This window comes from Typopeltis vanoorti, chromosome 17 (assembly GCF_054136105.1).
Source record: "Typopeltis vanoorti isolate ZY-2024b chromosome 17, IOZ_Tvanoo_1.0, whole genome shotgun sequence".
NCBI lineage: Eukaryota > Metazoa > Arthropoda > Arachnida > Uropygi > Thelyphonidae > Typopeltis > Typopeltis vanoorti.
In genome coordinates, this window is record NC_143565.1 from 17,929,366 (window position 1) to 17,954,328 (window position 24,963).

Sequence of the window (24,963 nt, forward strand, 5' to 3'; positions counted from 1 at the left end):
AAAAGATGATAATAATGAATGTCGGATTTCCGAAAGTGTGATAATTCTAATAATTATCGGATATTATGTATCTTTTTACTGCGTAAAATGTATACTGATCTGCAGTAAATGAAAGAAAATTTTCAGAAAATGAAGCAAAATATAACTAAAAGAGAAATAAATACACATAACAAGCACAACAAATTTTATAAGACGATTTGCTGTTTCATCAACCCGTATATATTCCTGCTGTGGCTAAATGGATCACCTAATCAACATTATTAGTTCATTGAATTGGCCCTTCCCTATTATTGTTTACTAGACTACCAAATTGCCAGCCTGGTTAGCCAAGTGGCTACCATATCCGTTCCCCAGCCAAAAGACTTCGGGTTCGAATCCCACCATGGGCATGGATGTTTATGATTGTCTGTGGAAATACTAGTGGTGGTGGCGGGCGGTAGATGGCGCGTGCAGTTCAGGTTACTTGTAGTTGGTAGATTGAGTGGTGGAGACAGAGAGATGTAGAGTAGGTGTCCTCCCTCGATGAGTTGTTGGACTCCCTGTGGTATCATGTAATAATAAATGTATTTATTATTTATACTTTATATATAAAAACAGAGGCTGTTTATTATTGGTTAGTTATTTATAATTTACAAACAAATCTCTTTCTCTCTTGTAAGTTTTTCTTTTTTTTTTTTTTAATTATGCATCATAAATTCACTTATGCATATCTAGAATTTATAGGATCACATGCTATTTACTCCACTCAGCAAGTTATAGGACACTTATAATATCACATGTTAATTATTAATAATTCAATTGCCAGCAGTGGAAGCATTTCTACTTACATTTGTTCTTTCCTTTACATTTCCCATTCTGACGTGGCTTATTAATGATGGTTCATATATTTACGGTGAAAGTTTATTTTTCACTTGGTTAGAATATATTAAATTTAGTTTAATCCTTTATCCAAGTGTGAGCAAACAAAGTTTGCTCCTGAAAGTATCTTCAGGACTGGGGTAAGGTGGTGCAACACCAGGACGACTCCTTGGAAAGGTGGAGCAAGCTACCAACACTCCTATCTCAGTATCTCCCATAATGCAAAACACAACTCCTTGCGGATATGTCTAATGTTATGCATTACGGGAAGGGCCACTACCCAGACTAGTTTCGACCTTTATTGAGGTCTCTTCAGTGGGAGCCAGGCCCAAGTGGAGATACCAGCCAGAAGCATTAGCAAGGTCATCTCTACCTATAGGAGTTGCCAAATGGTGTGCCAACCTTTTTAATTGCATTAAGGGAAGGGCCACTACCCGGACTAGTTTCGACCTTTATTGAGGTCTCTTCATGTATAACATTAGACATATTTGCAGGGAGATGTGTTTTGCATTATGGGAGATACTGAGATAGGAGTGTTGGTAGCTTGCTCCACCTTTGCAAGGAGTCGTCCTGGTGTTGCACCACCTTATCGCAGTCCTGAAGATACTTTCAGGCGCAAATTTGTTTGCTCACACTTGGATAAAGGATGATTAAACTAAATTTATTATATTCTAACCAAGTGAAAAATAAACTTTCAACATCTTTCTCTAAATCCAGAGTAATTTATTAAAAAAAAAGCACACCATTTGACAACTCCTATAGGTAGAGATGACCTTGCTAATGCTTCTGGCTGGTATCTCCACTTGGGCCTGGCTCCCACTGAAGAGACCTCAATAAAGGTCGAAACTAGTCTGGGTAGTGGCCCTTCCCTTAATGCATAACATTAGACATATCCGCAAGGAGATGTGTTTTGCATTATGGGAGATACTGAGATAGGAGTGTTGGTAGCTTGCTCCACCTTTGCAAGGAGTCGTCTTGGTGTTGCACCACATTACCCCAGTCCTGAAGATACTTTCAGGTGCAAACTTTGTTTGCTCACACTTGGATAAAGGATTAAACTAAATTTATCATATATTTACACCTATGAGTAATTCAAATATACTAAACAAATATAGCATACTCTTTCATTATTATTTTTCTAATATATCCTAAAAAATAAAAAAAAATTCCCCCCCCCCCAAGCACAGAACTGGTTACAATTAAAAAACTGTTATGATGCGTAGCCCATCTGCCGAAATGCAAGCCTACAATTTCTGTGGAGGTACAATATTCTCTCTTGCCCCATCAGATACTTAGGGTGATTGCGAGAGGAATATGATCACCCTGATGTGAATGTGTTAAAAAACAGTATCAAATGTAAATGGTCGAAAGGTTAATGTAGATTGTCATCATGATGTATAGCAGCTCAGTCCTAATTATAATTTAAGTATTTAAGTCCTAACAAGAGTTAAAAATTCTTGGGTTTGGTAAAAGCTGCCTTCACTGGCATTCTCTTGCGATCTGTTACTGTGCACTTGTGGTTTATCTTATTTCAGGCATTCAGATGACGGTTTAAAACAGTTGTTATGAAGAACAAATACATGCAGTATCATAAGTCGAAAGTGATTGACTTAGAGATTTTTTGCAAGTATATTTTTTGTGGAAAGACTATAAAGATAGTCATGAAACTTTACTGCGTCATTCATTTTTAATGAGCTACACTTATCTTCGTTATGGGAAATGGCTATATTTGTTACTTAGCCTTTGCTATGACTTCTCTGACATGGGACGCCACATCTATATTGTTGATTTGTCTCTCATTTGCATCTGCAATTGCTTAATCTTTTAAACTAGTTTTGTGCTGGAAATGTTCATGAAACATTGAATGAGAAGTCTTAAGAATAAACTACTTTCTTCATGTAAGTATACCTAACCTTCAGTTTACGTGATATATATAGCAGTGTTTGAACAGTTGTCTCTTTATATTTTCAAACAATTTGCATTAATAAATAATACAATAGTACTTAATTTAGATAGTAGACAGCCAGTTATATGCTTATGATAATCGGTCATTTAAATCCACATTATATAGACTATATTATCATTTTACAGCTTGATTATTACATATAAAAATTGCATGCATCTGGTAGACTGATACCTCAGTGTATTGTAATTGCAAAATAACTAGCAAGACATACTCAATAGCTGTATACACTTCTGATAATTATACAGCCTATAACAATGGAGTATAGGCATCTGCATGCTTTTTAATACAACATTATTGTTATTCTTAAACCACATTAAACAGAAATTGCTTTGTGTAAAAAAAATTTAGCATTTTCTTCGATCATGCAAAACCAAAATTGTGCAATTCAATCATCATCATCAAATTCCTGCCATGTACCCTCAAGAGGTGTACAGAATATGATAGTACTACATGAAAAATTTACATCATTACTAACTTCCTATCTACAATTTTCCTCCAAATCAGTCTGTTACTTGTCAAGACTCCAACATTACCAGATCTTATATTTCTATCGTCTAAGGCACTTTGTACTGTATCAATCCACCTATATCTTGGTCTTCCTCTGGGTCATTTTCCTGCCAACTTGACAGAGAACATTTGTTTTGCTAATCTTTCCTCGCCCATCCTGTTTAAGTGACCATACCACTTCAGATTAGCTCTGCTAACGCATTCCTGGATGTTGACAAGTTCTTTACTAATATTCTCGTTTTTAATATGATATTAAAAATCATATTAAAATGATTTTTAATATGATTTTTAAATCATATTAAAAATCATTCATGCCATCTGTTCACGCCTCTAATCTTTCTCAGGACTCTCATATCTGCGGTCTCTAGTCTTTGGTCAAGTGTTTTCCTTCTGACCCAGCTCTCAGATCCATAAGTTAAAACTGGTTTGAACACTGTCTTGTATACAGCTAATTTAGTGTTCTGACTAATTTCTCTCATATTCCATATAAATTTATACAATTGACTTCCTACCATACCAGCTTTGTTGATTCTGTTGTCTATTTCCATATTTAATTTACCGTCTTCACTAAAAATCGTGCCTAAGTAGCTGAAATGGTTTACTTGTTCCACAGGTTCTCCATTCACGACACAGTTGACATTTTCAACGATTCTGCCTATTTTCATTGTCTTTGTCTTTTTATTGCTGACCTTCATACCATATCTATTTAAACAGTTATTCAATTTAGTCAGAGAATCTTGCAGACTTGTAGCAGATTTATTTAGAAGTATAACATAAAGCAAAGAGCTTTGTTATACGTCCGCATAAAGCAAAGAGCTGACATTAACATCTCCAATTTTGATATCATGTTTAATACCACTTTCCTTCATAATGTGATCCATATAGATAATGAATAGCAGAGGGGATAATATACATCCTTGTCTCACACCAGATTTAACATTAAACTATCTTCCTGTACTTCCTTCAATTCTAATTGCTGACTTACAACTCAAATAAAGACTAAGTATTGCTTGATATAATGGCCCATTGACACCATATAATTGTAGCATATTGAATAGCTTCTCTCTTGGCACCTTGTCATATGCTTTTTCCAAATCGACAAAACTTAAATACAGATCTTTGTTATATTCCCATACTTTCTCGAATATTGTCGTAAAGTGAAGATCTGATCCTGACAGCCTCTATTTGGCCTGAATCCAGCTTGTTCTTCACCCAGTTTTTCTTCCACAATTCTTCTCAACCGTTTCTCAAGTATACTTGCATAGATCTTACCAGGAACACTCAGTAGGGAAATACCTCTGTAATTCTCACATTCAGTTTTATTTCCCTTTTTATATATGGGTACTGTGAGAGCTCTACTCCAATCATCCGGAATTCGTCCCTCTGTCCAGGCTTCCTGAACTATGCAGTGCAGCCACTGTAAGACTTTTATACCACCATACTTAAGCATTTCTGGTCGAATATCATCTACTCCTGCTGCCTTCCCACATTTCAAGCCTTTGATGGCTTTCTCTAGTATGGATATATATTCCTGACCGCATGCCTGGTCAGTGTTTTTTATCACTGTGCTGTCATCACTGCTTGTTTCATTTAGCAAATTTTCAAAGTAATTACTCCATACTTCAAGGATATCTTTTTCTCCTGTTTTCATTTCACCTTTATCATCTCTAACTCCTTTTACAGCACTCTTTCCTCCATTCCTAAGCTTCTTCAACAACCTTCAGAATTTTTTGCCACCTTCTTGATATTTATTTTCTATGTTCTTACCAAAGTCCTCCCATGACTTTTGTTTAGCTAGTTTTACACAGTGTTTAGCTTTCTTAATTTGTCTATGTATTCTCTAAGAGCACAAGCTGACTTATTTGCTAGGAACTTTTGTATGCTTTCTTCTTTTCCTTCACTGCCTCTTTAGAGAAATAAAACTGAATGTGAGAATTGCAGAGGTAATATTTGTCTACTAAGTGTTCCTGGTAAAATTTATGCACGTATACTTGAGAAACGGTTTAGGAGGTTTGCAGAAGAAAAGCTTGGTGAAGAATAAACTGGATACAGGCTGTCAGGATCAGATTTTCACTTAACAACAAATTGTTGAGAAATCATGGGAATATAACAGAGATCTCTATTTAAGTTTTGTAGATCTGGAAAAGGCATAAGAAAATGCTACAGTTGTATGGTGTCAGTGGGGCATTAAATCAAGCAGTACTTACTCTTTTAGTTGTAAGTCAGCAGTTAGAATTGAAGGAAGTACAGGAAGATGGTTTAATGTTAAATCTGATGTCAGACAAGGATGTGCATTATCCCCTCTGGTATTCATTATCCATATGGATCACATTATGAAGGAAAGTGGTATTAGACCTGATATCAAAATTGGAGATGTTAATGTCAGCTCTTTGCTGACATTAACAATGATCATGATGATGTTATACTTCTAAATAAGTCCGCTACGTCTACAAGATTCCCTGACTAAATTGAATAATTGTTGTAATAGATATGGTATGGTCAGCAATAACAAGACAATGGAAATAGGCAAAAGCACTGACAATATCAGCTCCATTGCGAAAGGAAAACCTGTGGAACAAGTAAAACATTTCAGCTATTTAGGCATGATTTTTAGTGAAGATGGTAAATTAAATATGGAAATAGACAACAGAATCAACAAAGCTAGTATTATAGGAAATCAATTGAATAAATTTATATGGAATAAGAAAGAAATTAGCCAAAACACAGCTGTATACAAGATAGTGTTCAAACTTATTTTAACTTATGGATCTGAGAGCTGGGTTAGAAATAAAACACTTGACCAAAGACTAGACACCACAGATATGAGAGTCCTGAGAAATATTAGGGGCATGAACTAATGGCAATCTATTCTATTCCCTCAACCATATGGCTGGTGGGGGTAGCTATGTGCTACCATACTAGGGAAATGATTATGAGCAAGGTGGTTTCCCATTACTTTCTTTGCATACTATAGCCTGTGTGTTTGGGGATCGGTTTGCCTGCTTGCAGGATGAAAAAACCCCAGATAAACTGGTGGAAAAAACCCTACTGTCCACGCCCAAGACTGGCTAACTTGGGTATGACTGAGGAAGATCCTTAAGCTCCTCTTTATCGACGAGAATTGAACACTCCTTCCCCAGGCATATGATTGTGAAGAGCATAGCCACTAGGCTAACTGCACAGACATTTTTGGCAATGTCATATTAAAAACGAGGATATTTGGAAAGAACTTGACATTATTGGCATTCAGGAATGTGTTAGCAGAACTAATCTCAGGTGGTGTGTTCACTTAAACAGAATGGGAGAGGAAAGATTAGCAAAACAAGTGTTCTCTGTCAAGTTGGCAGGAAAAAGACTCAGAGAAAGAGCAAGATATAGGTGGATTGATACAGTAAAAAGTGCCTTATAAGACAGAAATATATCATCTGATAATGTTGGAGTCTTGACAGGTAACAAACTGATTTGGAGGAAAATTGTAGATAGAAAGTTAGTAATTATGTGAGTTTTTATGTAGTACTATCATATCCTGTAGACCCCTTGAGGGTACATGTCAGGAATTTGATGATGTGCGTAAGGAAATTCACTATAACAAACCTTCATAAATTTAGTTTAATGCTTTATCCAAGTATAGACAAACAAAGTTTGCGCCTGAAGTAGTGCAAGACTGAGGCAACTCGTAGTAAAGGTGGACCAAGCGCTCATCGCTCCTTGTTTCACTATCTCCCGTAATGCAAAGCCCATTTCCTTTTAGACATGTATAAAGCTATGCATTAAGGAAGGGCCACTACTCAGACCGGTTTTGACCTTTATTGAGGTCTTGTGAGTGGGAGGCAGACACAGAAGTGGTGATACTCATATTTACTTATACGAGTTGTCAAAAGGTTAAAAAGTTGCCAAAAGATGTGTTTTGCATTATGGGAGACACTGAGACAAAGAGTGATGAGAGCTGGGTCCACCTTTACTACAAGTTGCCTCAGTCCTGAACTACTTTAGGTGCAAACTTTGTTTTCCTACACTTGGATAAAGGATTAAACTAAATTTATTATAGTCTAACCAAGTGGAAAATAAACTTCTAATAACAAACCTTCCATTACAGCAAACTATTTCTTTGTTCTTTGAGGTTTCTGTAGTGGAAGATAAGCGTATTACAGAAAATTAATTTTGATTTTATCTATAGTATGATTTTGTAATTAAATTGTTGCCTTATTGTATAAACTTGTATCTTTTAGGTTCTGGAGCAGTTAGTATGGCACATTTTGATGGGTCTGGACTTGAACAAGGTGTTGTGAATATTGTGAGAAAAATAGAAGAACTCTCAATGAATACACCAGAAGGAAGGTGAATTATCTAATTCAAAACTTAAAGGTCACTTATTTATAATAGTTTGCTTTTTCAGTATCTGTTAAAGTAGCTTTTTTAAATATACTGAAATCTGTAGATTTTTATGTAACTGCTAAATCTCCAAAAATAGTTAACCATCTGACATAAGTTCCAATCTTAACATTGCCAGCATGATTGATACACTTGCTTTCCAATCAACAAGCTATGGGTTTGAATGCCGTCATGAACCTAGGTGTTTGCAGTTGTCTTTAGATGGAGATGAATTTCATCACACCATTCCTATATTGGAGGCCTGGAGTGATTTGAAAAATTTCCAGGCTTGGTCTCTAGAGCAGAGTTAAATAAAAATAAATATTTACAAAAATTAGCTGCCATTAGTTCTTATGTACTACAGGTTTATAAACTTTTGTGGGTGAAAGTTGCATTAAAAAGAGAGAGAGAAAGATAAGCTCTGAATTAATTTATATATTTATTTTTGGTGAATCTTATCCGTAAAAGGTTGCAAGCCTATTTTACATTTCAGTACTGTAGATGGGTTAAGATCAGATTAACAATGCTTTTTAGCTACTTCAGGCTTCTTAGGTGGTAAATTACACCTGTCAATGAAAAAATCATATCATCTAAAGACTTCTGCCAACATCCTGGCATACAAGTAGGATTTGAATCAACAGCCTTTTAGAGGGTGTTCAGTTGGCCAGTCATGCAGGCCCGTTTCTACATTTTGCGGGGCCCTTGAAATTTTAAATGGAAGAATATCTTGTTAATTAATTAAATCAAATATGAAAAATATTTATGCACATAAACAAGTATGCTCTTTAGCATCGATTTAAGTAAAGGGAAAAAATTAGTTAAAAAATAAATGTACATGATATATTATTTTATTATGTAAGTACACATTATCATATAAATACGCTAGAACAATGATTTATTTAATAATATAAATAATAATATAAAAAATATGAAAAAAATATCAATCTTTACTATAAAGAATGAAATATATGTATAACAACTTATAAGATTTAAAAGAAATTTTAATATATTAAATTTTATTTAACCTAATGCGCTTATCAATAAAATCATTTATAACGCTATCAAAATTCAAATTTTTTGCAATTTCTTGCTCTATAGATATTATTGCCAGGGACGACAAATGTTATTGAGACATAGAAGATTGCAAATAGGTTTTTATTAATTTCAATTTGGAAAATGACCTTTCTGCTGATTCTACCGTAACTGGACTGGTCAATAATATTTTAAATATCGTAGTAATATTTGGATAAATATCTGACAAATTATTTGCCATTATGAATTTTAAAATATTAATGGGTGCATCTTCTGGAACAATATTTCTAAAAATAATTAATTCATTGTAAAATTCAGATTCATTAATATCTGTATTTAATTTTTGATACAGCTGTTTGCAGCAAAATTTTAATTCATTTTTTGTCATTTTACTTATTAATTTCATATCAAAAAATCCAAATGATTTTTTGTGAATTTCATACAATTCAAATCTTTTTTTGACAGATTGTAGAGCAGTATCTAAAATTACAAGAAAGAAATTTATCCTAAAATTATCTTTGTTATCACCTGTGTGATTCATCAGGCATTTCATAATCAAAAAATACTTTTCTTCAACGTACTCGACTTTCTTTAAATTAAATTTCTATTTCTAATAGATTTGGGAGTTCTTTAGCAATCTTAAAACAGCTATCAAATCCTGATATTCTCTGCTCTTCAAAGTACTGCACTAACTCTTTAATATGCTTAGTTGCTATGTCTATGGGAATTTTTGCATTTTGTAATACTTTACTTACTAAATTAACTTTTGACAAAAGCTCATACCAAATTACAAGCTTAGTATAAACTCAAATGAATCTATTTGTTCATATATTGAAACCACTTCTACTTTGATAGTATTATCTGATGCAGTTTTAAATAATTCTTTTAGTGCATTTAAAAATTCTGGAATTTGAAAACGTACAGCTCTAACTGATTCTATTCTACATTCCCATCTTGTATCACATAACGGTTTTGGAGTTAATTGTTTAACAAATTTCTTTAATTTGTCCCAATGTGAAGTTGAGGCAGCGAATCAAGTATATATTTTTTGTATAACATTAAAAAAATTTATTGCTATAATTGATGATTTTGCGACATCCCGTAAAATCAAATTTAAATTATGACAGGTGCAAGGAGTATAAAATGCCTTTTCGTTTTCATTTAAAATGCAAGCACGGACTCCGTTATATACTCTTTCATATTAGCTCCATTATCATACCCTTGCCCCCTACAATCTGACAATTTAAGATTTAATTTATTCAAAAGTGATTTTATATTTTCATATATACCTTTACCAGTAGTGTCATTAGTTATTAAAAACCATCAGCCATCAAAAAGTGTTCATGAATTTCAATATCTGCTTCAAATATATGTAAAAATCTAAAAATTACTGAAATTTCGTCCTGATGACTAACATCAGGAGTACAATCGAGAATTATTGAATAGTACTTTGCCTGTCGTATCATATTTACAATATTTTATTGAATTTTGGTTCCCATATCAACAATTAATTCATTTTGCACAATGGGTGATAGATAAGAGTTTTATTTGTTACCTATAATTTTTTTTCCTGAATATCGCATTAAATGATCTTTTAAAAGTGGATCAAATTCTGCAATTAATTCTATGATTCCAAAAAAATTACTATTATAGGCTGTGTACAAAGTATCAAAATTATGTCTAAAAGGTAAATTATATTCAGATAAATAAAGAATTGCTGCTACTATTCATCTTAAAACATTTCTTAACCGTTCTGCTTCAAATTTTATGACATTTTGATTTGCCTGATCAATTGTATTGTGATTTTTAAAATTACATTCCATTTGTGTCCATGAATACATGCATTTCATGTGCACTGGATTTCGTTCGTGCGAGTTTAATCTTTCACTTACATGTCGCTCAGAAAAGCCATTATTAGATAAAAAATTAACATCAGAAGAAAATAATTTGCAACAAAAACAAAAAATAGAGTTGGAAGAGTTTGAATATACAAGCCATCTTCTGTTTTGCTTCTCTCCGTTTGCAATTGTCCTAACATAGTGAGCTGTGGAAAAACACGTCTTGTTATCATCTTTTGAAAAATCATTTTCAGTCGGAGGAGACGGTGAATCACGTTGTACAATTTGTGTTTAGTGTTGCGTTGTTCAAAATTTTGGGCCATGTTGCTGGATCATCAATAGTAAATAGTTCACCTTCCTCTGGTGTCTCCGTTTTAGGATCTTCAGTGCTCATTGTTTGACCAAACGCATCATGTTCTCTGCTTCCTTTGAGTATTTCAGAACTCTCATTATTAATTAATGTTGAAGCTGAAGAACTGTTTGTAGTTATTTCAAAATCAAATTCCCTTTATCAACTGATATATCTGAACAAATATATGAGTTCAACTTCATAAATTGGGAACTGGACAATGAGACTTATTTGTGCCTATGGTCCCACAGAAGGTTCTACTAAGGTAGAAGTGGAGGAATTTTTTGATGCTTTAGAAAAAGCAACTGACACAATGAAAAAGGAAAAGTTGGTCCTTGTTGGGGATCTAAATAGTAGAGTAGGAAATGATTGTGAGACATACAAAAATATTTTGGGAAAATTTGGAAAAAAGAGCAAAGCTAATAATAATGGAAAATATCTGTTGGATTTCTGCTCAGGACATGGACTGGTTATTACTAACACCATGTTCCAACATAAAAATGTACACAAATTCACATGGAGAGAAGAGGCTAGGAATAAGAAAAGTCTCATTGACTATGTTATTGTTGATAGTGATGTTTTCTCCCTGGTGCAGGACACCAGAGTGTACAGAGGATTTGAAATTGGAAGTGATCACTATTTAGTCTTGAGCAGGATAAAATTGAATTTCATATTGAAAAGAATAACATGTAAGAAAGTTTTAAAGCGAATAAAAGTTGAGCAGCTCTCAGATGTGAATTGTAGACTAAAATACAGAAATATTATTGAAAAGAAAATGAAAGAGTTTGAGAACAGGAATCAAACCTTGGAGATTCAGTGGCAAACTCTGAAGGAAACATTGATTGATTCTGCCAGAGAGGCATGTGGTGAGGTTGTGTGCAAGGATAAAAAAATCAGAACTCCCTGGTGGACACAGGAAGTTAAAGAGGCAGTGAAGGAAAAGAAGAAAGCATATCAAAAGTTCCTGGCAAATAAGTCAGCTTTTACTCTTACAGAATACAGAGACAAATGTAAGAAAGCTAAACAATGTGTAAAACTAGCTAAACAAAAGTCATGGGAGGACTTTGGCAAGAATATAGAAAATAAATATCAAGAAGGTGGCAAAATATTCTGGAGATTGTTGAAGAAGTTTAGGAATGGAGGAAAGAGTGCTGTAAAAGGAATTAGAGATGGTAAAGGTGAAATGAAAACAGGAGAAAAGGATATCCTTGAAGTATGGATTAATTACTTTGAAAAACTGCTAAATGAAACAAGCAGTGATGACAGCACAGTGATAAAAAAACACTGACCAGGCATGCAGTCAGGAATACATATCCATACTGGAAGTAGAAAAAGCCATCAAAGGCTTGAAATGTGGAAAGGCAGCAGGAGTAGATGATATTCGACCAGAAATGCTGAAGTATGGTGGTATAAGAGTCTTACAGTGGCTGCACTGCATAGTTCAGAAAGCCTGGACAGAGGGACAAATTCCCGATGATTGGAGTAGAGCTCTCATAGTACGCATATATAAAAAGGGAAATAAAACTGCATGTGAGAATTACAGAGGTATTTCCCTACTGAGTGTTCCTGGCAAGATCTATGCAAGTATACTTGAGAAACGGTTGAGAAGAATTGTGGAAGAAAAAGCTGGATTCAGGCCAAATAGAGGCTGTCAGGATCAGATCTTCACTTTACGACAAATAGTCGAGAAAGCATGGGAATATAACAAAGATCTGTATTTAAGTTTTGTCGATTTGGAAAAGGCATATGACAAGGTGCCAAGAGAGAAGCTATTCAATACGCTGCAGTTATATGGTGTCAATGGGGCATTATATCAAGCAATACTTAGTCTTTATTTGAGTTGTGAGTCAGCAGTTAGAATTGAAGGAAGTACAGGAAGATGGTTTAATGTTAAATCTGGTGTGAGACAAGGATGTACATTATCCCCTCTGTTATTCATTATCTATATGGATCACATTATGAAGGAATGTGGTATTAAACCTGATATCAAAATTGGAGATGTTAATGTCAGCTCTTTGCTTTATGCGGATGATGTTATACTTCTAAATAAATCCGCTACAAGGCTGCAAGATTCTCTGACTAAATTGAATAGCTGTTGTAATAGATATGGTATGAAGGTCAGCAATAAAAAGACAAAGACAATGAAAATAGGCAGAATCATTGAAAATGTCAACTGTGTTGTGAATGGAGAACCTGTGGAACAAGTAAAACATTTCAGCTACTTAGGCACAATTTTTACTGAAGATGGTAAACTAAATATAGAAATAGACAACCGAATCAGCAAAGCTAGTATCGTGGGAAGTCAATTGAATAAATTCATATGGAATAAGAAAGAAATTAGTCGGAACACTAAATTAGCTGTATACAAGACTGTGTTCAAACCAATTTTAACTTATGGATCTGAGAGCTGGGTCAGAAGTAAAACACTTGACCAAAGACTAGAGACCACAGATATGAGAGTCCTGAGAAAGATTAGAGGCGTGAACAGATGGCATCAATGGCAATATCATATTAAAAATGAGGATATTAGGAAAGAACTTGACATTGTCAGCATCCAGGAATGCATTAGCAGAGCTAATCTCAGATGGTATGGTCACTTAAACAGAATGGAAGAGAAAAGATTAGCAAAACAAGTGTTCTCTGCCAGGTTGGCAGGAAAACGACCCAGAGGAAGACCAAGATATAGGTGGATTGATACGGTACAAAGTGCCTTAGACGATAGAAATATAAGATCTGATAATGTTGGAGTCTTGACAAGTAATAGACTGATTTGGAGGAAAATTGTAGATAGGAAGTTAGTAATGATGTAATTTTTTCATGTCGTACTGTCATATCCTGTACACCCCTTGAGGGTACATGGCAGGAATTTGATGATGATGATGATGATGAACTTCGTAAATTTAAACAGTGAATTTCTTTGACGTTCCTCAGCCGCTTCTTTTTCTTGTTTTCGCTTTCGTTTTTCATGCCCACTTGGGTATTTTCTTCCATAATAATCTCTCTCACGACTAGTGGTACTCTAGAATTAAATGCGTTAGATTTAATTATAAAATAAGTTATAGTTCACCCACCAATTAGAGATCCTTCGACACTTCTGCGCATCTCAGAAAAAGGAGATTCCATTCCGATAATAGGGTAATCAGTCCGTATAGTGGGATGAGTTGTCTATTATTACCAGTTGGAAAATTAACTTCTCTTTTATGATTATTGTAGTTAACTATGTTGCTTGTATAACAATTGGAAAATTTTACCTATAAAGCACGTGATTTCGCGTGTTGGCGACCAATTCGGACGTCCTTCATTTCTTTCTCCCCTTCAGCATGAATCAACTATTCTTGGAAAGACGCAAAGCAGGGACCTACAAATGGTGGGCGAACTATAATAAATTAAAACAAAATTACTTACCTGATAAATAAAATACAGTAGAACTCGGTTATAACGAATTCCATGGGACCGCATATATTTGTTCGTAATAACCATTATTCGTTATATCCAAGAAGGTCATAATTTGAGTGAATTAAAAATGTTTTCAGATTTTTCTCAGCATAGGTATATTGGGTAACATAAATACATATGTGCATACATACATATAAAGAACAAAAATTTATTTTTAAAACTTCACATTTTTACATAAAAAATCATCAGGTGTGCTTTGTTTTGCATAAGATGCATATTTCATACATTTGAAATTGTTTCTTATACCACTAAGATGCTTGAATGTGTCATCTGAACTTACAGATCGCGATTCCGTAAATCTTGTTAAAATATGTAAAGCACTTTTTGCTTCACACCAGGTAACGATTTTCTTATTATTGCTATTTTCTTCCTCAGAGTCACTACTACTATTATCTTCTTCTGGTGTATGAGAGATTTATTTTAAGATGTCAGCATCTGTCGGTATACCCGAAGTTGATATGCCATTATCAATGTCTATAAAATTATCAATCTCTGCGCACGTTTCAAAATTGTTTAAGTTTCACGCTTTTAACCGCGCTGACAGCGGTAAGTTATCCTCTTCATCTTCTTCAGATTCGCGCTCATATTCTGCAAGACTGACTTTCTTAAAACAGTTTTGTATCATAGACAATGACACCAAATTCCAAGCATCACTCATTAAACGTATTGCATGAAGTACACTGATCTTCGAGTCGTAAACATAAGCATTTTCCACGGATTTTTCTCTGCGTTCTATGAGTTCCAAGACTAACAGACGACGAAAATGGGATTTAAAACATCTAATTACGCCTTGATCAAGTGGTTGCAAGACAGATGTCACATTCAGTGGCAAAAAAAAAAGTTTTATGTTTGTTAAATTAGCCACTACAGGATGGGAAGGACAGTTATCTATCAATAACAAAATTTTCCAGTTTTCACTGCGAAGATTTTTATCACACTTGTGAATTTCATTTTCAAAAATTGAAGATGTCATCCAGGCCTTTTTATTTGCCGTATAATCAATGGGAAGTTTCTTTATGTTTTTAAAGCATCTAGGCTTTGCTGATTTTCCAATTACAAGAAGCTTTCTTTTATCGCTACCGGTCATTTTCGCACAAACTAAAATTGTGAATCTATTTTTAATAAGTTTTCTGCCAATGCACTTTTTGTTTTTAAATTGAAAAGTTTTATCTGCCGTTAAATTAAAAAAAAATACCCTGCTTCGTCTGCATTATAAATGTTGTTGTATCCATACCTTCGTTTGATGTCTCTGGCCATACATTCTTGATCCAGTCAGAAACAATGTTTTTGTCAATGGACAATGTCTAGCCACTTACTTTTGCATAGACAATATTGTTTCTGTTTTTAAAGCGATCAATCCACCCATTGTTGCATTTAAAATCGCTATAACCAAGTTGAACAGCAAATTTTTCGGCTTGAACTTTCAAAATTGGTCTGCTAATAGGTAAGCCAGCGGTTCTTTGCACTTTAAACCACGAAAGAAGTGCCTCGTCAATGTCACTTTTATTACACTTTTTAAGTTTTTTACACTTCGATAAATTGTTTTCAAAAGCTTTCAGAGTCAACTCACGATTCTTCCAAATTGTTGATATTGTAGATGGGACAAACCATACTTCTTTGCCACTGTCAGATTTGATTGGCCACTTTCCACCTCCCGTATAATTTCTACTTTTTTGGAAACCGATAAAATTTTCCGTTTGACTCCCAACATTTTTCCAAAACCAGAAAATGCGTACGTATGAAATGTCAGTAAAGGAACGACTAATGCGTATTATTCGTTCGTCATTCCCGTGAAACGAATTCGTAATAAACATGAAATACATGCATTAAATCAAATGTGATTCAAATATACCTTCAAAATTATTCGTTATAAATGTGAATTCGCTGTAACCGTGATCATTATAACCAAGTTCTACTGTATATCTAAAATAGATAATATTAGAAAATAAACAAATCTAATATAGATTGAAAATTGCTATTGAAGAAAAATTCTGATGTCGGATAACCTAAAACCAGTTTACAAAATATATTTTTTAAGATGTTTTGCAAGTAATGTCACATAAAAAAATTGCCATGAGAGTGCGTGTATATACTTATTTGTTCATAAAATCATAAACTAAAATAAAAAAACTCCTTAAAATTATTAAAAACACCTGTTTTAAAATGTACTTTTCCCTATTTAACACTATGTTGTACGATATTGTTATATATCTTAGAGTAGTTTCAGATGCTACTGCTCTAGCGCTATGATCTTATTTCTTACTATAACAACAATAGTTGGTTGTAAAATTATATACATATATTTTTCTGTATAATAATATTTTTATATAATAATTACAATATTAATTTATATAATAATTAAAAAAAAATTGATTTTCTTTTTTCAATTTTTTTGCTCTTTACGGGGGCCCTGTGCCATCGCACAGTTCGCGCACCCATGAATACAGCCCTGCAGTCATGCATGCCAACAAAAAAGTTTATAAACAAAATGTCAATCTAGAAGCATTATTTATATATTCTTAGTAGCTTTTTTTTTTACCTGCGTTTCAAACACTTTGAATTGCAGGTGGTGATTGATTTTGAGATACTGCTGTTTTTCACATGGGCAGCTATATGTAGTCTGCTCCAGAGTAAGTAGAAGTAAAGATCTTTGCATATTGCCCTCAGAAGGAATAACGCTCTTATACAAACAAGTCTAGGTAATATTTTAATGATCATATGAACAAATGTTTTATTAATTAGTCTGTAATGATGTAAAATTCATGCCATTTGATTAGCTGGTCATTAAATGAAATTTGAAATTGATTACTGACTGCAACTTAAGTATATACTTTGTCTCGATTTTTATAGAGTTCCGTTTTAGTGTTGTAAATAGTCTCCATTGTCAATTTACATCATTCATGGTGATAATCTGTGTACAAAATTGAAAGATACTCATGATGTTCTTACTAACTCATCAATACATCACAGGTAATAAAGAGGAGAGAAAATATTCTTTCTTTGGATCTGTGTACTTGACTCAAAAATAATATACTGGTCATGTATTACTGTCTTTTTCCTTTCTCTCAGATGTTGCCATAGTTTTGCTGGTTTTAATTGATAAAGATAAAAGAAATACACATCTACTATCAAAATCAAACTTATGTATTTTGTTTTGAATTTTATAAAAATTCAGTACCAGTCATACATTTGGGATTCTTAGGAAAAGAAAAAAAACCTAGTCACAGTGAGTAAAAATGAGTGAGGAAGAGGCTTATTTAGATGTTTAGTACTGCTGCCAGAAAAATGTGCAGTATTGCAGTTACAAGAGAATCCACCATCTACAATTGCATAATTGACAGGATTTAAATAATTATCACAACTAGTAGACATATTTATAATTTCGTACTCTACTGTTTAGATTAGTTTAGCACTTTCTGTGCAGCTATAAGCATGGATAAGTCATTGAGGCTTATCCATATTTATGTATCCAATTTTTCATTTAGAAATTTGTCCACATCTCTACTTGAAATTGCCTGATATTCAAGAAGTTTATCTTCATGTTTGTTGAATACCATGTTCCTGATAATGATTGTTCAAATATAACATCTTTAAGTGTCAGAAGTAACTTATCTATTTTTGTCTTTATCTTGGTAAATCAGTTATGCCAACATGATATTTCTGTAATTCCTTTGCTAGCTCCATCTATTTTCCATTAATGCTTCTATCATCAGTGTTACCTGTCTTTCAGTTCTGTTAAGTGTATTCCAATAACTGATATTTTACTGTTTTTCTAATTTCCAGAATAAAATAGCAGGGCATTGTTAACTGGGATACTCCATCCAATCATCTACTTTAATATTTGTGCATGGTTTAAGGTGACCAAAATATCTTCTGTATTGTGTCCCAACACAGAGTACAGTGTGGTTGGCTAAGTTCCAAATTGCTAGCCCATCCTTATTCCTTCATTCAAATGGATATCTAATAATGGAACACATTATGAGAAAAGGATTGGATATTGGGTCAAAAGCTCTCAATTATCTTTGACATCTTTTTTTGACTGTGAAAGTGGTTCTGGAGAAAATAAAAAGAAATACTAATAAGAAGGCACAGCTGTTGAAATGTCATTTTTTGTTATTTAAAAAAAAAAAGCCAACAGCTTTTATTCCATTATAGGGAGACCACTTTAGACCTGTCTAACTTTTTTGGTGACTTGAGTGGGCAGTTCAGTCTCCACTAATCAGAGATAGCTGGGCCCAAGACTATCACTAATTATAATAGGCATTCACTGAAGAGACAGCTGATGTGTTGCAATTTTGTGGTCCGTAATACTAACACAATCCGTTATTGTCTGAAATGGTGTAGGTTCTACAGTTGATTTTCATGAGTTTCTGGGGAAAAAAATCCTGCTTGCCTGTGCCAGAGACAACTAACTTGGGAACCAGTCGAAGAAAGGCTTAGAAGTTCCTCTAGTTGGCAACTAGACTAGAACTTAAGTCTTTCTTCAGACAGCCTAATGCAGAAAATGCAAAAGTCACTTCCACTGAGCTACACAGACCTTGTTATTTTCATTAGAAAATATTATTTTCTAATAAAATAAAAAATAATAAAATAAATAAAAATAATGATGGCATGTACTGAAATGTCAGTACATGCCATCATGCCATGTAAAGCAAACATTGAATAAGATACAAGTACACTTATTGATTTCATAGTAAATGAAAGCATTTCCCCTGCTCCTAAGTTCTCCTACAGAAACCATGCTATAAACATCCTGTAGACATATGTCTTTTCATCATTTACCTAGTACCTTGAAAGAATAATGTATAGAGTCCCTTCCCACTTTCAAAACTAATAACATCTCAATGAAATACTGTTTCTGTAATTGCATGAAATGTTCACTGCAGCATTTTCTGATAGTGTTTGATTTTGTTTATCAAAATGGTTATGAGATTATAAATTCCTAAACTTTTATATATATATTTCTCTATTTTCTCATTCTATATTTGTCTTGCTTGGATTTCTCATATCATGTTCTTTGAATTTACATGGCACTTCAACTTACCTTGTGTGCATGTCATTCTCTGAATGAAAATTTGTTACACGTTCGTTTCCACCTGTGCACCTCCAAAACTCAGTAATCTATTATCTATTTTTGAATATCCAGATGAATTGAAAGAGCATGTCACTTTTATATTTTTAGAATCTATATTAGTTAAGATAGATGGGGCTGTGCATATTAGAAGCTTGCTAATTATTAAATGATTTAAAAGTTAAGCATCATGAGCCTGTGGTTTTTTTAACATTATTATGTGTAAATTTTATTCATTACAGGCTGGAACTTCATATGGTAGGTGGATTCCTTGATCACAGAGGCTATGCAGAGGATCTAGCAGTACAGTTACTTTGTAAGTGTTTTCATTAAAGCGAAAGATATTTGCAAGTTTCAGATATCAAGAAATGTTTTGATTGCTTATGTATTTATTTCAGCTATACAGCAGTGTCCATTAGTTGCACAAAGTGGCACAGTATAAAAATTTTGAATGATTATGAAGTGTTAGGCTGTTGAATCATGATAATGGCAAATGTATCACATTAATTACAGGATTATGTTGCATTAGTTTCTCAGCATTACATTATAACAAATTAGAATGATGTATTGAGCTCATTTGTAATATCTTTTGGGATTATTTCGCTGTGTTAATTATTTCTTGGAAATGTCTTATTTTTTGGTGATTGTTCATTATGGCAATAATTTGTATGAAAAAATAAATGGTTAAGTTCATTTGATGTGGCAGGATCAGTTGATCCATATACCGATTTTCACTTTCTTCCCTTATGGATAAATTATTTCATATTTTTCAGCTGACTAACATTTCCTCATCTTTCAAAATGTTCTTTACAAGAGAAATTTTTTTGGTATATAGTTTGCATTCATCTGGTGAGTTTTGTTGTTCCTTTTCCCATATATATATATATATATATATTAACTGTATGTGCTTTGATTCCCCATGTGATTTTACGGTTAATTCTCACCATAGGAAATATTATAACAAATTCACTCCGTATAATAAACTACCATAAGGTCCCATTAAAAGCCTTGCAGGCAATGCTATTTTAAAGGAAGTTTACTATAGCATACTGTTGACTTATACTATTCTTACAGTCCCTACGAATTTGTCATAATGAGTCAGCCATGTCTTTATTCAGAATCATTTTATTCCCATTATAAATTTAATCTTACTATGTCCTCTCTTCACTTTTATATTTTGGAATATACATTTTTAACTTGGAAAGTATATTTTAGCTCATTATCTTTTAAGAGGAGCTTTTTATCATAATCATTTGGATCACACTGAATTATACATAAAACACCTTTATAGAACTTAGCTGACATCCTGGTAATGTAGGAAGTGCCGTGTCTGGATTAATTCTCCATTGTGCAATTTGGAAGGTGGTCAGTATCGCACCACAACTTTTAGTTGTGTATGTTATAGCCCAGAAGAATTTAGCTGTAAGTGAAAATGCCAAAGCAACAAATTTAAGCTAGTTCTGATACAAAAAATAAAGCATGTGCTGGAATGAAAAAAGCTACACCAGTTAAATGAAGTGCCACACATCTTCAGACATCACCACAGATCTTCAGGGAGTTGTGTACCTATTGTATGAGGTTACATATCATCCACCTATCATACTTTTTCTTGAATTCATTCATACTGTGTACACTTACCACCTCCAAAGGCAAGCCATTCCAATCACGTGCTTATCTATAAGAGAAAAATCTAGCTCTTGCTCCTTTCTTCATTGCATTAATTCTCATCTTCGATGGATACCCTATTATCCTTTTCTTCTCTCTCTCTCTCTCCATATTGGTATCTTATATGACCCTTTCAGAAGTTTGAAGATCACCCTCTCCCCCCTCTTTCTCTTGTTTGCTAGCATCTTTAGTCTACAAATTCTCAACTTGTTCTCATAATGTATATTCCTCAGTCCTAGTATCATCTTTAACACTCACCTCTGCACCCCTCTTTATTGTATCTATCAGCTTTGAAATCAAGAGACTAGATCTGCACATAATTGTCCAGGAAAGGTCATATCAAGGCCTTGTAAGGAGACTAAAGGACTTCATTATCCTTACATGTCAGTGTTCGTTTGAGCATTGCAATTATCCTATGAGTTGCATTTGCATTCTTTGCTATATGGCACCTGAATTTCACCTTCATTTTTACTAAAACTCTAAGATCCCCAGCCTAATCAGTTTCTTCTAGCATAATCACACCAATATAATATGCCATTAGATATCTCATCACACCCAAGTGATGAGATATCCAATTGAACATTGAACTGATAGCCATTTTTCCATGCCTACATTTCCAGTCTATTCAAATCATTCTGGAAGTGCTGCATGTCAGTTGCATTCGTGATTACACTGGTTCTCTTTGTACCTTCAGCAAACCGTATGTCTTCTGTCAAATCCTTCCCAGTGTGATTAATGCAAGGTTGAATAACAATGGACCAAGAATTCATCTCTGCAGTATCTCACTGGTTGCCTTCAATCTTGCAACCTCATGCTTCCTGTACTACCTTTTGATATGTCAGCCAGCCATCCTCTTATCTAATCGATACTTCATAATCAAATCTCATATTCTGCAACTTATATAATGGCTTTCCATGCTGTATCCTGTCAAAAACCTCTGCCAAGTCCAAAAGTATCATGGTTTATCCATTTCCCTTGTCTAACTCAACCATGGGGTTACATATCACCTATCTATCATACTTTTTATTGAATTCATTTATACTATCTATACTTACCACCATAACATAATTATAAAATGTGAGCAAGTTACTCAAACATGATCTTCCCTTAAGAAACCATGCTGTTCTTTGCCAAGTATATATTTTCTCTCAGCCTATTTCTCTATGTGAACTCTTACCTTTTCAAAATCTTCACCACCACACCAGAGATACTGATTGATTTATAGTTTAACTTGTCACTCTTTGCACTACCCTTGTGCAGTGTAATTATCATACATTCTTTCCACTTTTGTAGAATCTTTCCCATGCTGAGATCAGATTATGCAATGAGACTAAAGGCACTGCCAATTCAGCTGAACACACTTTTAGCATCCATGCCAATATCCCATAAGACTCTTTTGATGAATTCTTATTCATTTTATGCAGTAGCTCTAGTACTTCTTCCTTGTACATCGAAGTTTTTTCATTCACTGAAGAGGTAGCATTGGGCTCCATGTTGTTGCATACACCAGTTTAGCAAAATGGGCACTTATTATTGGACAATGTCTTCTGGATCAGTCACCTGCATACATCTGCATTCAGTAGAGTTATTTTTCAATAATCATGCCTTTAGTAACTTGCAGCATAATGATAGTTCTGTAGCATTGTATTTAGCTTTTAGAATTAGTTCTTTTTCATACTTATTTAATTTTCATACAGTACTTGTAAATCTTTGCACCTGTGTCCTTATAATTTTCATTACTGACCAATCATCTCATAAAGATGACGTGGAAGGGATATGTAAATACTTATGCAACTCTTAAGCAAGCCTTTTATGTGCTGCTTTTATAAAGTATTATGAGGCAAGAGATTCTTAAGAATCATTCCATCTCACATCAGATAGTTCCAAACTCACTTCTACACAATAATTGCTCTTTCTACCCTAACCAGACTCAAGTCATCTGATATCATTAGATATCAGATGACTTGAGTCTGGTTATCCATTAGATATCCTTTCTAATAGTACTCTACATTTACACTCAATATCACTTAGTATATCTACCTCTGTGAGCCAGGTCTCACTGAGTCTTATGCTTATGAGGCTGCAATGTATTCACCAAGGCAACAAACTCTATCCCCTTGTTCCTGGTATTGGTATACAGATATAAATTAACTCCAGACTTTTTTTTTTTTTTTTGTATACTCTGTGTTCTGCATTGATCCAGTTTGGATAACTTGCAGATCATATCTAATGCTTCATTTATGCACATATCCTTGTACAAATTAAATAAGTCAGAATCAGGAAAGTAGACACAATCATCCTTTCATTGTAATTCCCTCCATGATGAAGCACATTCAGTTGCATATCTTAGTCAATCTTATGCATAGATTCTCACCATTCCTCCCATCATGATCTAGTTTACTTGACTTCATATTAGGTCTCATACCAATAAATAATTTCTACCCTTGTGAAGCCAGATGCATTCAAGTGCTGGCTGTCCTTCATATATGATACCAATTCATTGTTCCCTCAGACTTAGTCCACACATCCAAGAACTCAACCATTTTTTCTACACAGTCTGCACACTTGAATTGTTTGTCATCATAGTTCTTAATTCATTACTATATCTTAGTAATAGACTAATGATTTTCACTCTTCACCCAGTGATCCTTGCATAGCTGCTCTCATACTGTATTTATTGTTAGTTAAATCACTTGTACATACTAGAACTACCATCTCTTACTTTTCTGTTTTCAACTGCATTTGTTATATTTTTGATTTTCAGTCCCAGAAAACTTGATTTAGTAACATAGTCATTCAGTGTCATGTTTTATGAAGGAGTTGCCATATCATATAACATATTTCTTTTTATATTCTACTTTACTTACCTGATCAAGACTTAATATCTTACCTACTTCAGTGGTTTGTTCCCTCTCCTTTTGCTTCTTAAATTTCTTGTCCTTCCTGTGCCTTTCTAAACACTTCTCAACTTTATCATGCAAAGTAGCCTTACAAACCATTACTAATGTGCAAGAAAAAACAATATTAGTAACTTTTCTTAAATTAGAACTACTAGAACTTTGTCAATTATGAATAATCAAGAGGGTTAAACTAGTAGAACTTTATTAATTTAAACAATGTTACTTTGACATTTCATTGTTTTTTTTTTTTTTGTCTGTCAGCATCTTCAGGAAGATATTTAACACACAGGAAAAAAAAGATTTCAAATGTTTCAAACAGCTATTTTTGTAAATTGAAAGATACTGGATCAATGGTTTAATTGTGTCTATCATTAGGCACATCATGCAAAGTCTGTACATTGTTGTGCAAAGAAGCCTGGTATGGTTGCACAATAATGCTTGCTGGCATAATGCAGGTCTCAAATGTTACATACAATAATGACTTCCATATCATTGAAATATAATTCCTTTTTTTCTGTTTAATGTGCTGTATAAGCAAATTACCTCAGATGATTCCTTGAGTATTCTGATGGAAGTATTCTCTTCTGAGTAAGCCATGGAAGATGCTTGCTAATCTACAATGTGATGTTCTGTGAGGATATATGCCATAAATCTGCTTCTTTCTTCTCTCCTTTTCAACATTACCTACATTTTTTTGGCATCTATTTTTTTGTACACCTTTCTACAGGAATGAGCACTCTCATACCCCAGGGTGTTTATAGGACTCAAATGCTGTCTTTAGAGGGGTGGGAGAAACTTTGTAAGGTGTTAACTGGTTTGAAGGTTGTTCTATGTTCGCAGATTTTAATGATTGGGCTTATCTGCCTTGATGCATTGCCAACATATGGTAAGGAGACAGTACCTTTGTATTTGATTTCCAGGTTATCACATTAGAGGCATACAGAAAACAA

At 33.8% G+C, this 24,963-nt stretch overlaps 1 protein-coding gene across 2 annotated transcripts in view; it reads left to right on the forward strand.

Moving 5' to 3' along the window:
• Ntan1 (N-terminal amidohydrolase 1) overlaps positions 1-24,963 on the forward strand; it is a 129,328-nt gene that overhangs the window by 31,455 nt on the left and 72,910 nt on the right. For both annotated transcript variants that reach the window (XM_090406857.1, XM_090406858.1), the window contains exons 5-6: positions 7,561-7,669; positions 19,691-19,764. In XM_090406857.1, the coding sequence (XP_090262983.1) occupies positions 7,561-7,669; positions 19,691-19,764 (183 nt within the window). The remainder of the gene's footprint in view (positions 1-7,560; positions 7,670-19,690; positions 19,765-24,963) is intronic.